The sequence below is a fragment of the Bos indicus x Bos taurus genome, chromosome X (genome assembly GCF_003369695.1).
Source record: "Bos indicus x Bos taurus breed Angus x Brahman F1 hybrid chromosome X, Bos_hybrid_MaternalHap_v2.0, whole genome shotgun sequence".
NCBI lineage: Eukaryota > Metazoa > Chordata > Mammalia > Artiodactyla > Bovidae > Bos > Bos indicus x Bos taurus.
This window is the reverse complement of record NC_040105.1, coordinates 94,469,131-94,485,208: the sequence shown is the minus strand read 5'-3', so window position 1 is coordinate 94,485,208 and position 16,078 is coordinate 94,469,131. Positions and strand designations below refer to the sequence as shown.

The 16,078-nt window shown below is 42.8% G+C and overlaps 1 protein-coding gene across 23 annotated transcripts; it reads right to left on the bottom strand.

The window, feature by feature from the left end:
- Nucleotides 1–3,063: 3,063 nt before the first annotated feature.
- Nucleotides 3,064–7,447, bottom strand: ARMCX1 (armadillo repeat containing X-linked 1). Of its 23 annotated transcripts, none has more exons than XM_027534155.1 (5): nt 7,098–7,228; nt 6,684–6,805; nt 6,094–6,197; nt 5,198–5,305; nt 3,064–5,027 (listed from the first exon to the last, which is right to left on the bottom strand). In XM_027534155.1, exon 5 carries the CDS (start codon nt 4,820–4,822, stop codon nt 3,461–3,463), a length of 1,362 nt encoding a protein of 453 aa, XP_027389956.1. In that variant the 5' UTR covers nt 4,823–5,027; nt 5,198–5,305; nt 6,094–6,197; nt 6,684–6,805; nt 7,098–7,228; the 3' UTR covers nt 3,064–3,460. The 23 variants fall into 23 exon arrangements, with proteins under 23 accessions (XP_027389956.1, XP_027389955.1, XP_027389962.1 ...); XM_027534154.1 differs by having other exon boundaries at nt 6,684–6,752; XM_027534161.1 differs by having other exon boundaries at nt 3,064–4,944; nt 6,684–6,752.
- Nucleotides 7,448–16,078: the final 8,631 nt, after the last annotated feature.

The following is a 16,078-nucleotide window of genomic DNA, read 5'->3' as shown; positions in this document are numbered from 1 at the left end:
TTTATAGGGAAAGTTGAACTTGCCCTTTTGAGCAGGCCATAACAAAGCTGGAGTCCTGGTGCTCTTAATTCTGGTCCTTCCCTTGGACTTGCCACTAGCCTTGCTCTCAGCCCTAGCTCCGTTCCTCACAGGGTGGCAGCCTCCACCTAAATCAGATTCTCTTGATTTAGACATTCCTTCAGTAGGGGGAGTCTGAGGACTACTCCTCAACCCTCTGCCAGTTTCCTAACTACCCCTCAACCCTCTGCCAGTTTCCTAACTCAAACTACTGCAAAATTTCTTATCAGTAGAAAGTGATACTTAACATGAAACAAATGCATCTTCTGTGTATTAAATGTCTTTGCATAGTCTCATTGACAAGAAACAATTTCATTGATCTAAGATGCCTTTGATTATTAGATACATCATTATTTTATATACTACTGAGAATGAAAAAAATACTTTTATTTAAACTATGACAAGACTGTAAGACCTATCATAACTTCAGAAATACTAAAACTGGGGGTGGGGTAAGGAAATGTCCATCTTATGATCACTGAATACAGTGGCGCTACTTAGTGCCATGACAATATTTTAACATAAACACAAAATTTGACTCTCAAGTCACCAACTGACACTTGAAAATACAGAGTATACTTACAATGAATTTCTTTAATGAAAACAGAACACTTAAAAAACATTTATAAGGAATGTGTTAAATCCAGAAACATGTATGTATATTTCCAAAATTCCACCACTCCTACTCTTAGAAACACTTATGCTTCATGTCTTCATGTCTAAACCCATACAATGCTGTAAAAATTGATGAGATGGAATTGAGGAAACATTTTCAGCTCTCAGAAGGGAACAAAGATCCTATTTCTCTGAGGAATGTATCAGTTTATTTAAAATCTCCTAGGCCAACAGATACACAAAAAGGTACTCAACACCTACTAATCATCAGGGAAAGAGAAATCAAAACCACAATGAAGTATCACCTCACACCTGTTATAATGGGTATCATCAAAAAGACAAGAGATAACAAGTGTTGATGAGGACATGGAGAAAGGGAACCCTTGTGTACTGCTGGTGGAAATGCCAGTTGGTACAGTCACTATGGAAACAGTATGAAATTAAATTTGATAAAATTAAATTTGATAAACAGAACTGTCATGTGATCCAGCAATCCACTTATGGATATATTTCCAAAGAAAATAAAAACAAGATCTAAAAAAGATATCTGCACACCCATGAGCATTGCAGCATTATTCAAAATAGCCAAGATATGAAAACAATCTACGTTTCCAACAACAAATGAACAGATAAAGAAGATGCAGTATATATACCACAGCTATGAGAAAGAAGGAAAACTTACTGTCTTCAACAACTTCAGTAAAACTTGAGGGCATTTATGCTAGGTGAAATGTCAGACTGTGTAAAATAAAATGCTGTATGATATCACTTGCATGTGGAATCTAAAAAAGACAAACTCAGAGAGTAGAGTGGTATTTACTGGGACCTGGGGGGGGTGGAGAAAACGGGGAGATATTGGTCAAAGGGTGCAAATTTCCAGTTATAAGATTAACAAGTTCTGGGATCTAATGTATAACATGGTGATTATAGCTAGTAATACTGTATTATATACTTTAATATTGCTAATGGAGTACATTTTAACTGTTTTTACCAAGAAAAAGAAATGGCAATTATGTGACAGGATGGAGATATAGCTAATCATTTTGATATAGATGAAGGAAAAGATTTAATATTAAACTCATTCATTATCCTGTTACTCATAGCCATTTTTCAAATTTTGGTATATAACCTTTCAGAAATTATAATATATATAAATATTTTATGTTTATCAAAAATTGAATATAGTATATAGTAATGTAATTGGCTATTCCACTTAAGATTATATGCTGAATTTTTTCCATGTGAAAAAGCGTGGTTGACCATCAACATTTTCAAGAGTTAAATAATGTTTAATGCATATACATACCTTAATTTCTTAGCCAAGTGCCTCTTTCAAGACAAATTTCTACAGGTACAATCTCTGGGTCAAAGAGCATGCACATCTTGAAAGCTTCTGAAACATGTATCCAGATGGATCTTGTATCAAGTATGGTCCCACTAGTACAGTTTGAAGGTGCCCCTCCTACACTTCACCACACTCTGGGATGGAAGGGAGGTAGATCTCCAGTATGGATGTCATCAGCCACCTCGATGGTTCCATATAGGCCCTGCCCCAACTAACCTTGTAAAGAAAAGCTAATAGAAACACTAAAAATTATTTATTCTATTTTCTCATAACTTCAGAGTAATAACTAATGTATTCACTCCCATAGACACCAGAGTTGGACAAAAAAGAGGATATTTTTCTGTCAAATGCCCTCAGGACCCTACAATGAAATTGTCCCTTTCTGTATGTTCCCAGGATAGGTTGCAGCACTTCTTCACTCAAAGCATCTCTCACATCCTTCCTCCCCTTACCACTCCCATGGTCATCAGTGAAATTTCACACCTTTAGCATCTATGACTGAAATATGGTGATAAATTCCTTATATGATGTTGCAATTTCCAGTGGCTACACCTATCCCTAAGCCAACTGACTCATTCTGCACACAAGTCAGTCACATAATTTCCCTTTCATCCTGTCATTCATTCCTCTGGTCACAAAAGGCTTTGGTGTCTCCCAGGGGTGTGTAGAATAATACATAGACATCTCAGTTTAGAAATTGGGGGTCCTCAATGCATGGGACTCACCCCAACTGCTGGACTGTATTTCCCATCACTCCCCTCCCCACACTTTGTATTCCATGCAGGCCAGCCTCCTCTGGAAAGTTACAACCTCCATGCCTTTCTTCCCACAATTCCTCCCTCCTCCAATGCTCTTCTGCCCTGTTCTTATCCCATCTTTCATGCCCACTACTTAAGCATCCCCTCTTCAGAGGAGAGCATTGTTGCCTGCATAAGTTTCTGCCATAGGAAAGAGCTGGCCATGATTAGAGGCTCCCAGGTTTGTTACCACCATATTGTTTCCATACATCTTGCCTCTCCATATATATCATCAACTCAAGAACATGATAATTTTTTGCTGGTTAAAACATACAACTTTATTGATGAAACACAAGATTAACAGATGTAAACCAATACAAAAGTATAGTTTATTTGTGGTTAGTTTGCTGTCAGTTTAAGTAAAGAGTAAAAATATCTCAATCTAGTTAGCAAGATAAAATCAATAAATGCTTTCTTTGTACAAGCTCTATTATTCATCTGACATCCTTAAAATGATCTAGCCTAAAACAAACCATCACAGTCGGCATCACTGTTGATGACATGTAATAGTCATTATTCCAAAATAGCAGCTGAGAGGATCTCTTTGCCTTATAAGCACAGTGAAAAATAAAGAATTTACAAAATGCATTGTTCCCAACTGCAAACTAAAAAAGTTTCCTCGATATTTTTTGGGACAGTCTCCCAATTAGAGTTTGGTCAATACCTTTAGGACTTTTACTTTCACGACCAGATCACTGTGATTTGCTAATGCTTTGATTTTCTTGACACACACTCCAGATTCTTTGAATAAGAAAAAAAGTGAACTTCTGCTGAATTCTTTCCTGGATGAGGCAAGCCCTTCATTTTTTATGTTGTCATTTATATTCTCAAATAGGGTAAGAATATTAAGAAGAATCTCTCTGTCCCATTCTTTATTAAAGAGGGAAATCAATTCTGACGGCACTTTACAACTCACCAGTTCTCTTGTCATGGCTGGATTTTCAGTAAAGTTTATGATTAGTTTCATAATCTGAATCTTGGTGAAGTAATTTCCCAGGAATAACAAAGCAAAAAAGTCTGGAAAAGAATAGGAAAGCAAATGCTGGTAATGATTAGTCACAGTCATGTTGGTTAACAGTCTTAGACCAGCCATCTGCACAGCTGAGTCCAAACGACAGATCATGGTGTCATCACACACTTGACTGATGTATGTCTTAATCTTGCCCTGATTTTCCGAATTCACACTCAGGTTATTAAGGGCATTGTATGCCTTTTCCCTAATAATGGGATCTTTCGTTTTTATCAGTTTTGCAATAATTGGGAGACCACCCAATTCACGAATGGCATTTTGGTTAAATGAATATGCTGCATTGTTACCCAGAGTGACCAAGGCTACTTCTTGAATAAAAGGATCGTTAGATCTTTCTAAGATGTTAAGGACCTTTTGAAGGTCAGTAGCACCCAGAATATCATCAATTTTATAGGGAAAGTTGAACTTGCCCTTTCGAACAGGCCATAACATAGCTGGGGTCCTGGTGCTCTTATTTCTGGCCCTTCCCTTGGACTTGCCACTAGCCTTGCTCCCAGCCCTAGCTCCGTTCCTCACAGGGTGGCAGCCTCCACCCCTGACTCCTGGGCAGGGTAAACCAGGTGCGAGGGCCCTGGTCCCAAAGATGGTACCCAACTTGGCAGCTTTAACTGCCTTTGCACTTGCCTGTTCCTTCAGGGTGCTGAAAAGGGCCTTGGCCTTGGCCTCTAGGCCACCTCCACGCTCGGCCTTTGAGTGGGCCTCTGCCTTTACATCAGGTCCACTCTTGAGTTCCACAGCTACCTCAGCCTTGGCCTTTGAGTCACCCTGAAGTCTGGCTCCAGCCCCCGCCCCAGCATTAGCCTTAGCTCCTTTCCCAGTCTCTGAAATATCGTGAGATTCCCCCTCCTCATCGTCGTCCTCGTTCCAGATTATCTCGTTCTCATCTCTTCCCCAGGTCAGCCTGTATACACAGTAGCAGGCTCCAGCCCCGATCACCACACCAGCAGCCACGCAGCCAGCTTCCCGAGTTCGGCCCATGATACAGGGAGTGTCTGGAGGACTTGCTCTGGCTGGAGGAGTGCTCCCAAGTCGAGATGCGGGGGAGATGGGGCTGCGGAGTCTTCAGCTACAGCCAGCAGGCTCTGCTGCAGCTACATGTACTTGGGGACATAAGGATAAAAGATTTAAGGCTTCAGTCTCCTCCTTTTTGCGCCTTTGCATGCAGCCAGACTGACCTACAGACCTACAAACAGACCAAAGAAATAGAGACATGGCAGGGACTCAAAGTGAGATCACTGATTCCTTTCTTCAATCAGGAATTTTGGAAGTTTCCCCACCTCCAGATTCTCCAACGTCCTCTTCAACTACCCCACTCCAGTACGTTAAATTTACGACAACTAATCAGTTCCCTACCTCCCCTGCCCCTGCAGATGTCCCGGGGGCAGAGGCACCCCCACATACACCCGCACAGGTCCAGGCAGTTTCTTCCTTCGATTTCTGGCCTGGAGTAACACCGATTTCCTGCAAAAATGCGTACAAAGCGGGTGGGGAAGGTGGAGCTGAGCGCTCAGGGGACAGACAGATGAACCTCACCCGAGACGGGACACACGTTCCTCTCTGGCATCACTGGCATCACTGGCCCTAGTCCTGCGGAGCCCAGTGTTTCCCATCTTCGGTTACCCTCCCCTCCTCACTGAGCTGCGGCTTTGATTTGAAAGTTTGTTTTGACCCGTCACCCCTCCCCCCACTCCGCTCCTACGACCTCCTCCAAACCTCCACCCTACCCCCTCCCCCGAAAAAAGTCACCGCCTTCGAAGGTGACTGCCACAACTCCTTCCCTGTAACAAAATGGATGGTGGTGGAGCCACAGTGAGTATCTAGAAGCCAGACAGGCGTAAAATGCACAAAACTCTCGAACTCCGCCCTGGCCTCCGCCACCCCCACCATCTCAGAGGTACCAGGATACTCCTACCCCCACCCATTACATTCACTGCTCCGGAGCAATTTCCTTCCTTCCTCGTCTAGGTTTCCGCCCCCATGTAACCTAAGGACTGACAACTCTGGGACCGAAGAGTAATTTGGAGTAAGGTCCTCCCTACCCCCACTCTCACCCCAGAACTCTCGCAGACACCTACATCCTCCCAGCCACTTCTTTCCCTGCAGAGCGCTTTCTTTTGCAAGCTCTGCAATGGTCCAGAGAGAAGGAGGGGTATGAGGGGGACGTCCATAGGCCCACTGGAGTTTGCAGTCTTCACCTTTCTCCACCTCAGGGATCCCTAAATAGTGCCACCACCTTCACTCTAACCTACCTGTTTCAGGGCAATTTTCCTCTTCTTCCTGCTCCTAGGGTTGAACTGGCCTTCAGGCGCAAGATCCACAGACACAGACAGGCGACACGGCAGAGATGGGATGGCTAGGCAGACAGAATAGGACTTCAGACAGTCCCAATACCAGCTTTTCCGAATCCAAGGTCCTGGTTGTCAAACGGATTTCACTTTTTGGTCTTTCACCCTACCCCCACTTCTCAGGACTCTGATAACAGCAGCCTTCTCCAGCAAGGGCGTCCATCCACCCCATCCCCCAGCCCAGAGTCTCAGTCTCAACTCCAGCGGTCAGCCATTTTCCCAGGAAAAACCACACCCCTTTGGAACAACTGGAAAGAGGGGAGGCGGGGCGAAGGAGTGCGGATAACCAGAGGAGCCAAAGAAAACCCCAAGATCTGATTCCCCCTCCCCAATGCATTCGCGGCCCCAAAGACAACTCTTTTTCCTGTACGCGTTGTCATATCCTATTTCCTGTATCAAACAGCAAGGAGCTAACTGGGAGTCAATAATGCGCCCGGGTTAGAACGAGAAGCCCAGCCATCCTCAACCTTCTAGGAGTCGCGGGGCAATCCCACCTTTACACGGACCTGCTGGGCTTCGGGGCAGATTCTTTATTCCTTTGCTCGGAGTGGTACAGCGCCCTACTGAAAGACACGGGGAATGACAAGACAGACGCACAGCTCCAAGATTCTGGTTGCTAGATGGAGCAGCACACCGGACAAGAATCTTAACACGGGTCCTTCCCGATACAAGGCCCTGGATGTCAAAGGTTTCAGGTTTCCCCTTTCCTGGTCTGGGATGTCCCCTGGAATCTGGCTCCCAAGTGTCCACCATTTTTGTTCTTGGAAATGCCGAGGAAACAGTGCAAGGGTGTGGAGAAAGCGAGCCGTGTCCCTCTGTAGCCTCCACCCTCCGCTACTAGCACCGCAGGAATCCCCCAGGCAAGAGCCCATCCACACATAGACCTGCTGGCAGCAGGGCAGAGTTACCTCCTCCTCCTCCTCTTCTCCTGGCCACAAGCCCGCCCGCCTTCGAGGTAAAAGGGAGATGGCAACCGGACCAAACGAAGACCAGGATTAGAAGGACGTCTGCAAATGTCTAGCTCCTGCTCACGTGAGAGCCACGTCACTCGTGAGCTCAGGACCCCAATTACCACTCCCACCAGCAGTGCGGCAGGAGCTGGCCCACCCCCCTTCTTTCCCCTCCACAGCAGGTCCTGCCACTCATGTTCCTCTGCTGATCCCAGAAACCAGAAGTAGCTTCTCTTGTAGTTGGCATTTGCCTTTCTTTGGTTAACAGAGACAACATCTGTTCCCATGTCCATCGGTCTTTTCTTACTCTTTGAGGAGTAATTTTTCTCTCCTCTACTCCCTGTCCACCCACCTCTCCCTTCACCTCCACCCCTTCCCAGCCTCAAATGAACAGCTTCTCTCCTACACTCCTCTATGAAATTAGATTTAAGATCTCAGAAAAGGAGATGGGCGGTGGGAATAGCTTACTTTCTTAAACTTTTCTGTTCATTTTAAAAAAATCAGTAATGCATTATTCCTATATAGAGAAAATTATGCTATTTTTGTTTGAGTGGAGAAGAATTTAAGTGTGAGGGAATAACCCCAAAGGCCTCATTAATTTTATTATATTTATTTCTAACACAAGGAAAATGTTTCCACTGGTTACAGTCAAAAAGAAGCTTTCTAAATATAGAAAGTTTCTAAATATAATACAGTTTTAAAATTGAAAACTGTTATTTTTCACATGGTCTATGTATTAGTCCACAAAGATGACTTGTTGTCTAATCTTGGTCATTTTAAACAAATGATCTATTTTACTTTTTCAAATTTTGGGTCAACTTACAATTTGATAAAAGCAATACAATCATATCTAGTTTGATTAAAGAAAGAAAGACATTCAATAACCTCAAAGTTTTGACTGACTGCTGTGTGAACCTCTTGTGATTTTATGGCTTTTCTAAATACCTGTCCCAGATTAACTTTTTATCTACTAGGGCTTCCCTGGTGGCTCAGTGGCAGAGAATCCACCTGCCAATGCAGGAGACACAGGTTTGATCCCTGGGTTGGGAAGATCCCCTGGAGGAAATGGCAACCCACTCCAGTATTCTTGCCTGGGAAATCCCATGGACAGAGGAGCCTGGCAGGCTATAGTCCATGGGGTTGCAAAGAGTTGGATTCAACTTAGCAACTAAACTACCACCTACTATGGCTGAAAAAGTTGAGGGTGTGAGGGATGGAGAAGTTGTCCCTGCCTTGTCAAGAGGGGAGGGAGGAAGGTGATGCCTTCCCACCTCCCCTATATTCCAGAGTTTCTTGTCCCCTGCATTCTGGCACCTGACTCTCTTTGCTCACTCTTAAAATATACATGGACAGGTGACCAAGGTGGTAAATGCCACTTTACTCAGGTGACCAACCTGAGTAAACACCTTAGACTTCTTTCCTCCCTCCATACTTCACATTCCCACAGAGATAACTCAGGGATGCAGAGAAGGGACTGCTGTTCCCACCGACTCCTGCAGATTTCCATGAAGCCTAAAGAAGCAATTGCGGGGGGTGGGAAACATCCAGGCCTGCCAGCCCTGCCCTGCCCTGATTCACGGTGGCCCAGTTGTCCTTGTTCCTTATTCTGTCTGCTGAATCCACCTGACCTGAGAGATGCAGCCTGCTGGCCTCTCACCTCTGGCCTTCTTACCTCAGGGCATCCAGGGGGAACCCAGCCTTGTTGCTGGGTCACTGCCCACAGCCCACACTCACCTTGGTGCCCCCTCAGCCATATGTACACCTCTCCCCACTGACTGTCCTGATAAATGTAGAGTAGGCGTTCTCAACTGGCCGCCTCTGTGCTCTACCTACAATTGTATCAAAGTCAAGTGGATGCATGTGTTCATTTTAGTTCAAAGAAGGGTCATAACTCTCATCAGATAGGCATCATTTATGACTTAAAAAATCTAAGAGGTACTCTCTTAGGAAAAAAAATATATATCCCTTTAGTGGTAATCAACCTCTGTTTTTCTCTCTCCCACATTATACACATTCTTTATATTTTTTAATGTGCAAACAATGCAGAAATGTATAAAGTGGAATGTGAAAGTTCCTTGTAATGCCTGTTCCACCAGTAATTGTTCCGAAAGCAATCACTTTTAACAATCTCATTAAAGTGCAGTGAATCTGCACTTTAATTTTAGAACTGCTATCTTTAAAAATTGGGTCTTTCTATCCATGTCAACCTTTGCTTGTTGTTGTTTAGTTGCACAGCCGTGTCCAACTCTTTGCAACCCCAATGGACTGCAGCATGCCAGGCTTTATGATCGTCAATAAATTTTATGTTTCTTCAGGTAGTTCATATTCATTACTTGTTAAGTTTATTCTTAGGTGTTTTATGGTTTTGTTGCTTTGGAGGGATGATATTCCTTTTATGATTATATTTTCTACCAGGTTATTGTCAAAGGAAATAATTCTGACATGTTTACTTTTAGTGACCTTTCTTAATATTTCTAATACGGGCATAACTCATTTTATTGTGCTTTGTTTTATTGTGATTCACAGATATTGAGTTTTTCACAAAATGAAGGTTCGTGGCAACTGTGTCAAGCAAGTCTATTGGTGCCACGTTTCCAACAGCATGTGCTCACTTCATGTCTCTGTATTACAGCTTGGTAATTCTCGCAATATTTCAAACTTTTTCATTATTATTATACTCGTTATGGTGATCTGTGATCTTTGATGTTACTATTGCAAAAACATTACAACCCATTGAAAGCTCAAATGATGATTAGTATTTTTTACTAATAACATTTTTAAATTAAAGCATACACATTTAAAAAAAAATATTTGGTTGTGCCAAGTCTTAGTTGAGGCACACAGGATCTTTAGTTGCAGCATGCAAACTTTTAGTTGGGGCATGTGGGATCAGTTCCATGACCAGAGATCAAACCTAGGCCCCCTTTATTGGGAGCCCAGTCTTAGCCACTGGACCAGCAGGGAAGTCCCTAAGTACATTTTCTTTTTTTTTACTGCTAAAACTTTGTTTTATTCACAAACTTTTTTTTGTTGTTTTTGTTTTGTTTTTTCTTTTTTTTCTTTTTTGCTTTACAATATTGTCTTGGTTTTGCCATACATCAACATGCATCCACCACGGGTGTACATGTGTTCCCCATCCTGAAACCCCCTCCCACCTCCCTCCCCAGCCCATCCCTCTGGGTCATCCCAGGGCACCAGCCCCAAGCTTCCTGTATCCTGCATCCTAAGTACATTTTTAAAGACATAATACTTTTGTACACTTAATAAGCTACACTATAGTGTCAGATCAGTTTATTTTTCTTCTTCTGTTCTTATCTCATTGTAACAAATATTTGGAATGGTGGACTAAAGGATTTAAAACACCAGGCAAGTTACAGCTCAGTTTAGCTCAAGCAGACAGATCTTTTATTAGACAGACTCTCCCAAGACATGGGAACAGGCCAATCCCAAAGGAGCTGTCCTCATAATCTCTCTTGGCTTCCCCCTTTATATACTTTCTTGGCTTCCCCTTTTTTATACTTCCTTGGCTCTCCACCTTTTTATACTTCCTGTCTCCTCCTTTTGGTTATGCCCTGTACAAAATACGGCTTGTACCCACCACCAATCAAGGAAAGGGAATGCAAATGGGCATACACTCAAGGCCAGTTGACAACTGCAAGTTACATAACAGCCTATGTATGTCTTCCATTAATTCAATGTGTTATCAGTTTCAGTTCAGTTCAGTCACTCAGTTGTGTTGGACTCTTTGCGACCCCATGAACTGCAGCACGCCAGGCTTCCCTGTCCATCACCAACTCCCAGAGTCCACCCAAACCCATGTCCGTTGTGTCAGTGATTCCATCCAACCACTTCATCCCCTGTCGTCCCTTTCTCATCCTGCCCTCAATCTTTCCCAGCATCAGGGTCTTTTCAAATGAGTCAGCTCTCTGCATCAGGTGGCCAAAGTACTGAAGTTTCAGCTTCAACATCAGCCCCTCCAATGAACACCCACGACTGATCTCCTTTAGAATGGACTGGTTGGACTTCCTTGCAGTCCAAGGGACTCTCAAGAGTCTTCTCCAACACCACAGTTCAAAAGCATCAATTCTTCGGCACTCAGCTTTCTTTATAGTCCAACTCTCACATCCATACATGACTACTGGAAAAACCACACCCTTGACTAGATGGACCTTTGTTGGCAAAGTAATGTCTCTGCTTTTGAATATGCTATCTAGGTTGGTCATAACTTTCTTTCCAAGGAGCAAGGGTCTTTTAATTTCATGGCTGCAATCACCATCTGCAGTGATTTTGGAGCCCAGAAAAATAAAGTCAGCCACTGTTTCCACTGTTTCCCCATCTATTTGCCATGAAGTATATATGTGTAGAATATTTATGAGCCTTTAATGAGCTCCTGGAGAAGGCAATGGCACCCCACTCCAGTACTCTTGCCTGGAAAATCCCATGGACGGAGGAGCCTGGTAGGCTGCAGACCATGGGGTCGTGAAGAGTCGGACACAACTGAGCGAATTCACTTTCACTTTTCCCTTTCATGCATTGGAGAAGGAAATGGCAACCCACTCCAGTGTTCTTGCCTGGAGAATCCCAGGGACAGGGGAGCCTGGTGGGCTGCCATCTATGGGGTCGCACAGAGTTGGACACGACTGAAGCGACTTAGCAGCAGCAGCAATGGGCTCCTGCTTCCCAGGTGGGTCAGTGGGTAAAGAATCTGCTTGCAATGCAGGAGCTGAAGGAGATGTGGGTTCGATCCCTGGATTGGGAAGATCCCCTGGAGAAGAGAATGGCAACCCACTCTAGTATTCTTGCCTGGAGAATCCCATGGACAGAGGAGCCTGGCAGGCTATAGTCCATAGGACGGCAAAGAGTCAGACTGGACTGAAGCGACTCAGCACAGCACAATGGGCTCCTAGCTGCCTAAGGTTACTTGGAGAAGCCCCTGTGGTTAGTTTGTATCCACTGTGTGCTTAGGGAACATGTGCAGGAGTTGGAAAAGTCTCTGCGGTTATTTTTGTAGGGATTTGTGAGCTCTCCTGGGGATGTCTGGGATGGGGTTTAGAGATCAGCTTGCATCCTTTTTGGCTAGGCCACCCCTCCTTACTCATGCCTAACTTCCTACCTAACAATAGTATAAACAAAACTTCTTTGTGCACTGAGAAGCCAAAGAAATACATGACTCACTTTATTGAAATACCAGCTTTATTATGGTAGTCTGGAAATGAACCCACAATACTCAGAGGTATGCTGGTAGTTTTTCAGTTGATAACTTTGGTTTTTCTAAGTATGCATACATGATAATCTGAAAATGATGATTTTTTTAAATTTTGCCTTTTCCAATCATTATATCTCTTATTCTTTAAATTTCTGGGTGTACTACATCAGCCAGAACCTCCAGAACTATGTTGAATAATAATGGTGACTGAGAGCCTCCTGACCTTGTCTTTGAGAATGCCCCTAAAATTTCACCATTTAGTGTGATGTTTGCTATTTGTTTCTGCTGTGTTTTCCTTCATCTTTGTTTGTGTGATGGAGGAGATGTTTAACAACTGCACCCTCATAACTCTTTATGTAAGACTGAGAAAATGTAATTGTCTACATCAAAATATTGGGAGTGGGAGATGAAGAGAGAGAGTTGTCACAAATACTGTGCTTATTGTGAATAAGTTGATGAGCAAAAGCAGACACTAACTCTGCTCTCATAGTGAACAAAATAATGAAATAATCACATATACATACAAACTGAACAAAATACTTTGAAGGAAAGGAACACTGTTAATATGCTGAAAGAAGAGGCAGTGTCTGGGGATTGGGTAAGGTTTCCTTGCTGAGTGAAAGGAGAGAAATTTTGAATTGACATTAAGGAAAGAAAGTGTTAACTAGGAAAAGAGAGAAGCAGAAAATAAAAATGTCTCAAATTTTCCACTCTTCTTATAACCACCATGATAACCCATCTACCTCAATCCTAGGATAAATCCTGTGAAAACTGCTGCTAACTTTTCAATTGACTCAGGTTTTTTTGTTTGTTTGTTTCACATACACCACCAAAAAGAAAATAATGTAGATACGTTATATGTGAGTGTGTGTACACATGTGCCTTTTAAAAATAATTTGAGATCATACTATGCAAATTATTCTGCACACTATTTTTCACCTTATATACCATATACAACATTTTATCAGCTGCAATAGTATTCTGTAGTGTGAATTTACTAAAATTCAACTGATCTATTACTGGTTGATATTTAGCCTCTTCCCCATCTTCAGTCAGTTCAGTTCAGTTCAGTCACTCAGTCGTGTCCCCATCTTTGTCTATTACAAAACTGCAACGGTGGGGACCTTTGTTTACATATGCATGTGTGCTCAGTTGTGACCCACTCTTTATGACCCTATGGGCTGTAGTCTGCTAGGCTCCTCTTTCCATGGATATTCCATGCAAGAATACTGGAGTGGGTTGTCATTTCCTCCTCCAGGGGATCTTCCAGACCCAGGGATTGAACCCTGTGTCTCCTGCATGGGCAGGCAGATTCTTTACTGCTGCACCACCTGGGAACCTTTGTTTACATATATATTTTACAATTGTAGCACTATTTCCTCAGTAGAAATTCGTAGAAGTGAAATCACTGGGTCAAAGTCATTTTATTTATTTTTTCTTTTTTTAAAATTTATTTTAATTGGAGGCTAATTACTTTACAATATTGTGGTGGTTTTTGCCATACATTCACATGAATCAGCCATGGGTATACATGTGTTCCCCATCCTGACTCTCCCTCCCACCTCCCTCCCCATCCCATCCCTCAGGGTCATCTCAGTGCACCAGCCCTGAGCACCCTGTCTCATGCATCAAATCTGGACTGGTGATCTATTTCACCTATGATAATATACATGTTTCAATGCTATTCTCTCAAATCATCCTACCCTTGCCTTCTCCCACAGAGTCCAGAAGTCTGTTCTTTACATCTGTGTCTCTTTTGTGGTCTCGCATATAGGGTCATCGTACCATCTTTCTAAATTCCATATATATGCATTAATATACTGTATTGGTGTTTTTCTTTCTAACTTATTTCGCTCTGTATAATAGGCTCCAGTTTCATCCACTTCATTCAGTTCAGTTCAGTCGCTCAGTCGTGTCCGACTCTTTGCGACTCCATGAATCGCAGCATGCCAGGCCTCCCTGTCCATCACCAACTCCAGGAGTTTACTCAAACTCACGTCCATCGAGTCGGTGATGCCATCCAGCCATCTCATCCTCTGTCGTCCCCTTGTCCTCCTGCCCCCAATCCCTGCCAGCATCAGAGTCTTTTCCAGTGAGTCAACTCTTCACATGAGGTGGCCAAAGTACTGGAGTTTCAGCTTTAGCATCATTCCTTTCTAAGAACACCCAGGGTTGATCTCCTTTAGAATGGACTGGTTGGATCTCCTTGCAGTCCAGGGGACTTTCAAGAGTCTTCTCCAACACCAGAGTTCAAAAGCATCAATTCTTCGGTGCTCAGCCTTCTTCACAGTCCAACTCTCACATCCATACATGACCAGTGGAAAATCATAGCCTTGACTAGATGGACCTTTGTTGGCAAAGCAATGTCTCTGCTTTTGAATATGCTATCTAGGTTGGTCATAACTTTCTTTCCAAGGAGTAAGCATCTTTTAATTTCATGGCTGCAGTCACCATCTGCAGTGATTTTGGAGCCCCCCAAAATAGTCTGATACTGTTTCCACAGTTTCCCCATCTATTTCACATGGAGAACTGATTCAAGTGCATTCTTTTTTAATAGCTGAGTAATACTCCATTGTGTATATGTACCACAGCTTTCCTATCCATTTGTCTGCCAAAGGACATCTAGGTTACCTTCATGTCCTGGCTATTATAAACAGTGCTGTGATGAACATTGGGGTACATGTGTCTCTTTCAATTCTGGTTTCCTTGGTGTGTATGCCCAGCAGTGGGATTGCTGGGTCATATGGCAGTTCTATTTCCAGTTTTTTAAGGAATCTCCACACTGTTCTCCATAGTGGCTGTACTAGTTTGCATTCCCACCAACAGTGTAAGAGGGTTCCTTTTTCTCCACACCCTCTCCAGCATTTATTCTTCGTAGACTTTTTGATAGCAGCCATTCTGACCAGCGTGAGATGGTACCTCACTGTGGTTTTGATTTGCATTTCTCTGATAATGAATGATGCTGAGCATCTTTTCATGTGTTTGTTAGCCATCTGTATGTCTTCTTTGGAGAAATGTCTGTTTAGTTCTTTGGCCCACTTTTTGATTGGGTCGTTTATTTTCCTAGAATTGAGCTGCAGGAGTTGCTTGTATATTTTTGAGATTAGTTCTTTGTCAGTTGTTTCATTTGCTATTATTTTCTCCCATTCTGAAGGCTGTCTTTTCACCTTGCCTATAGTTTCCTTCGTTGTGCAAAAGCTTTTAAGTTTAATGAGGTCCCATTTGTTTATTTTTGCTTTTATTTCCATTACTCTGGGAGGTGGGTCATAGAGGATCCTGCTGTGATTTACGTCAGAGAATGTTTTGCCTGTTCTCCTCTAGGAGTTTTATGGTTTCTGGTCTTACATTTAGATCTTTAATCCATTTTGAGTTTATTTTTGAATGTGGTGTTAGTATGTGTTCTAGTTTCATTCTTTTACAAGTGGTTGAGCAGTTTTCCCAGCACCACTTGTTAAAGAGATTGTCTTTTCTCCATTGTATATTCTTGCCTCCTTTGTCAAAGACAAGGTGTCCATAGGTGGGTGGATTTATCTCTGGGCTTTCTATTTTGTTCCATTGATCTATATTTCTGTCTTTGTTCCAGTACCATACTGTCTTGACTATATCTTTGTAGTATAGTCTGAAGTCAGGCAGGTTGAGTCCTCCAGTTCCATTCTTCTTTCTCAAGATTGCTTTGGCTAGTCAAGGTTTTTTTTGTATTTCCATACAAATTGTGAAATTATTTGTTCTGGTT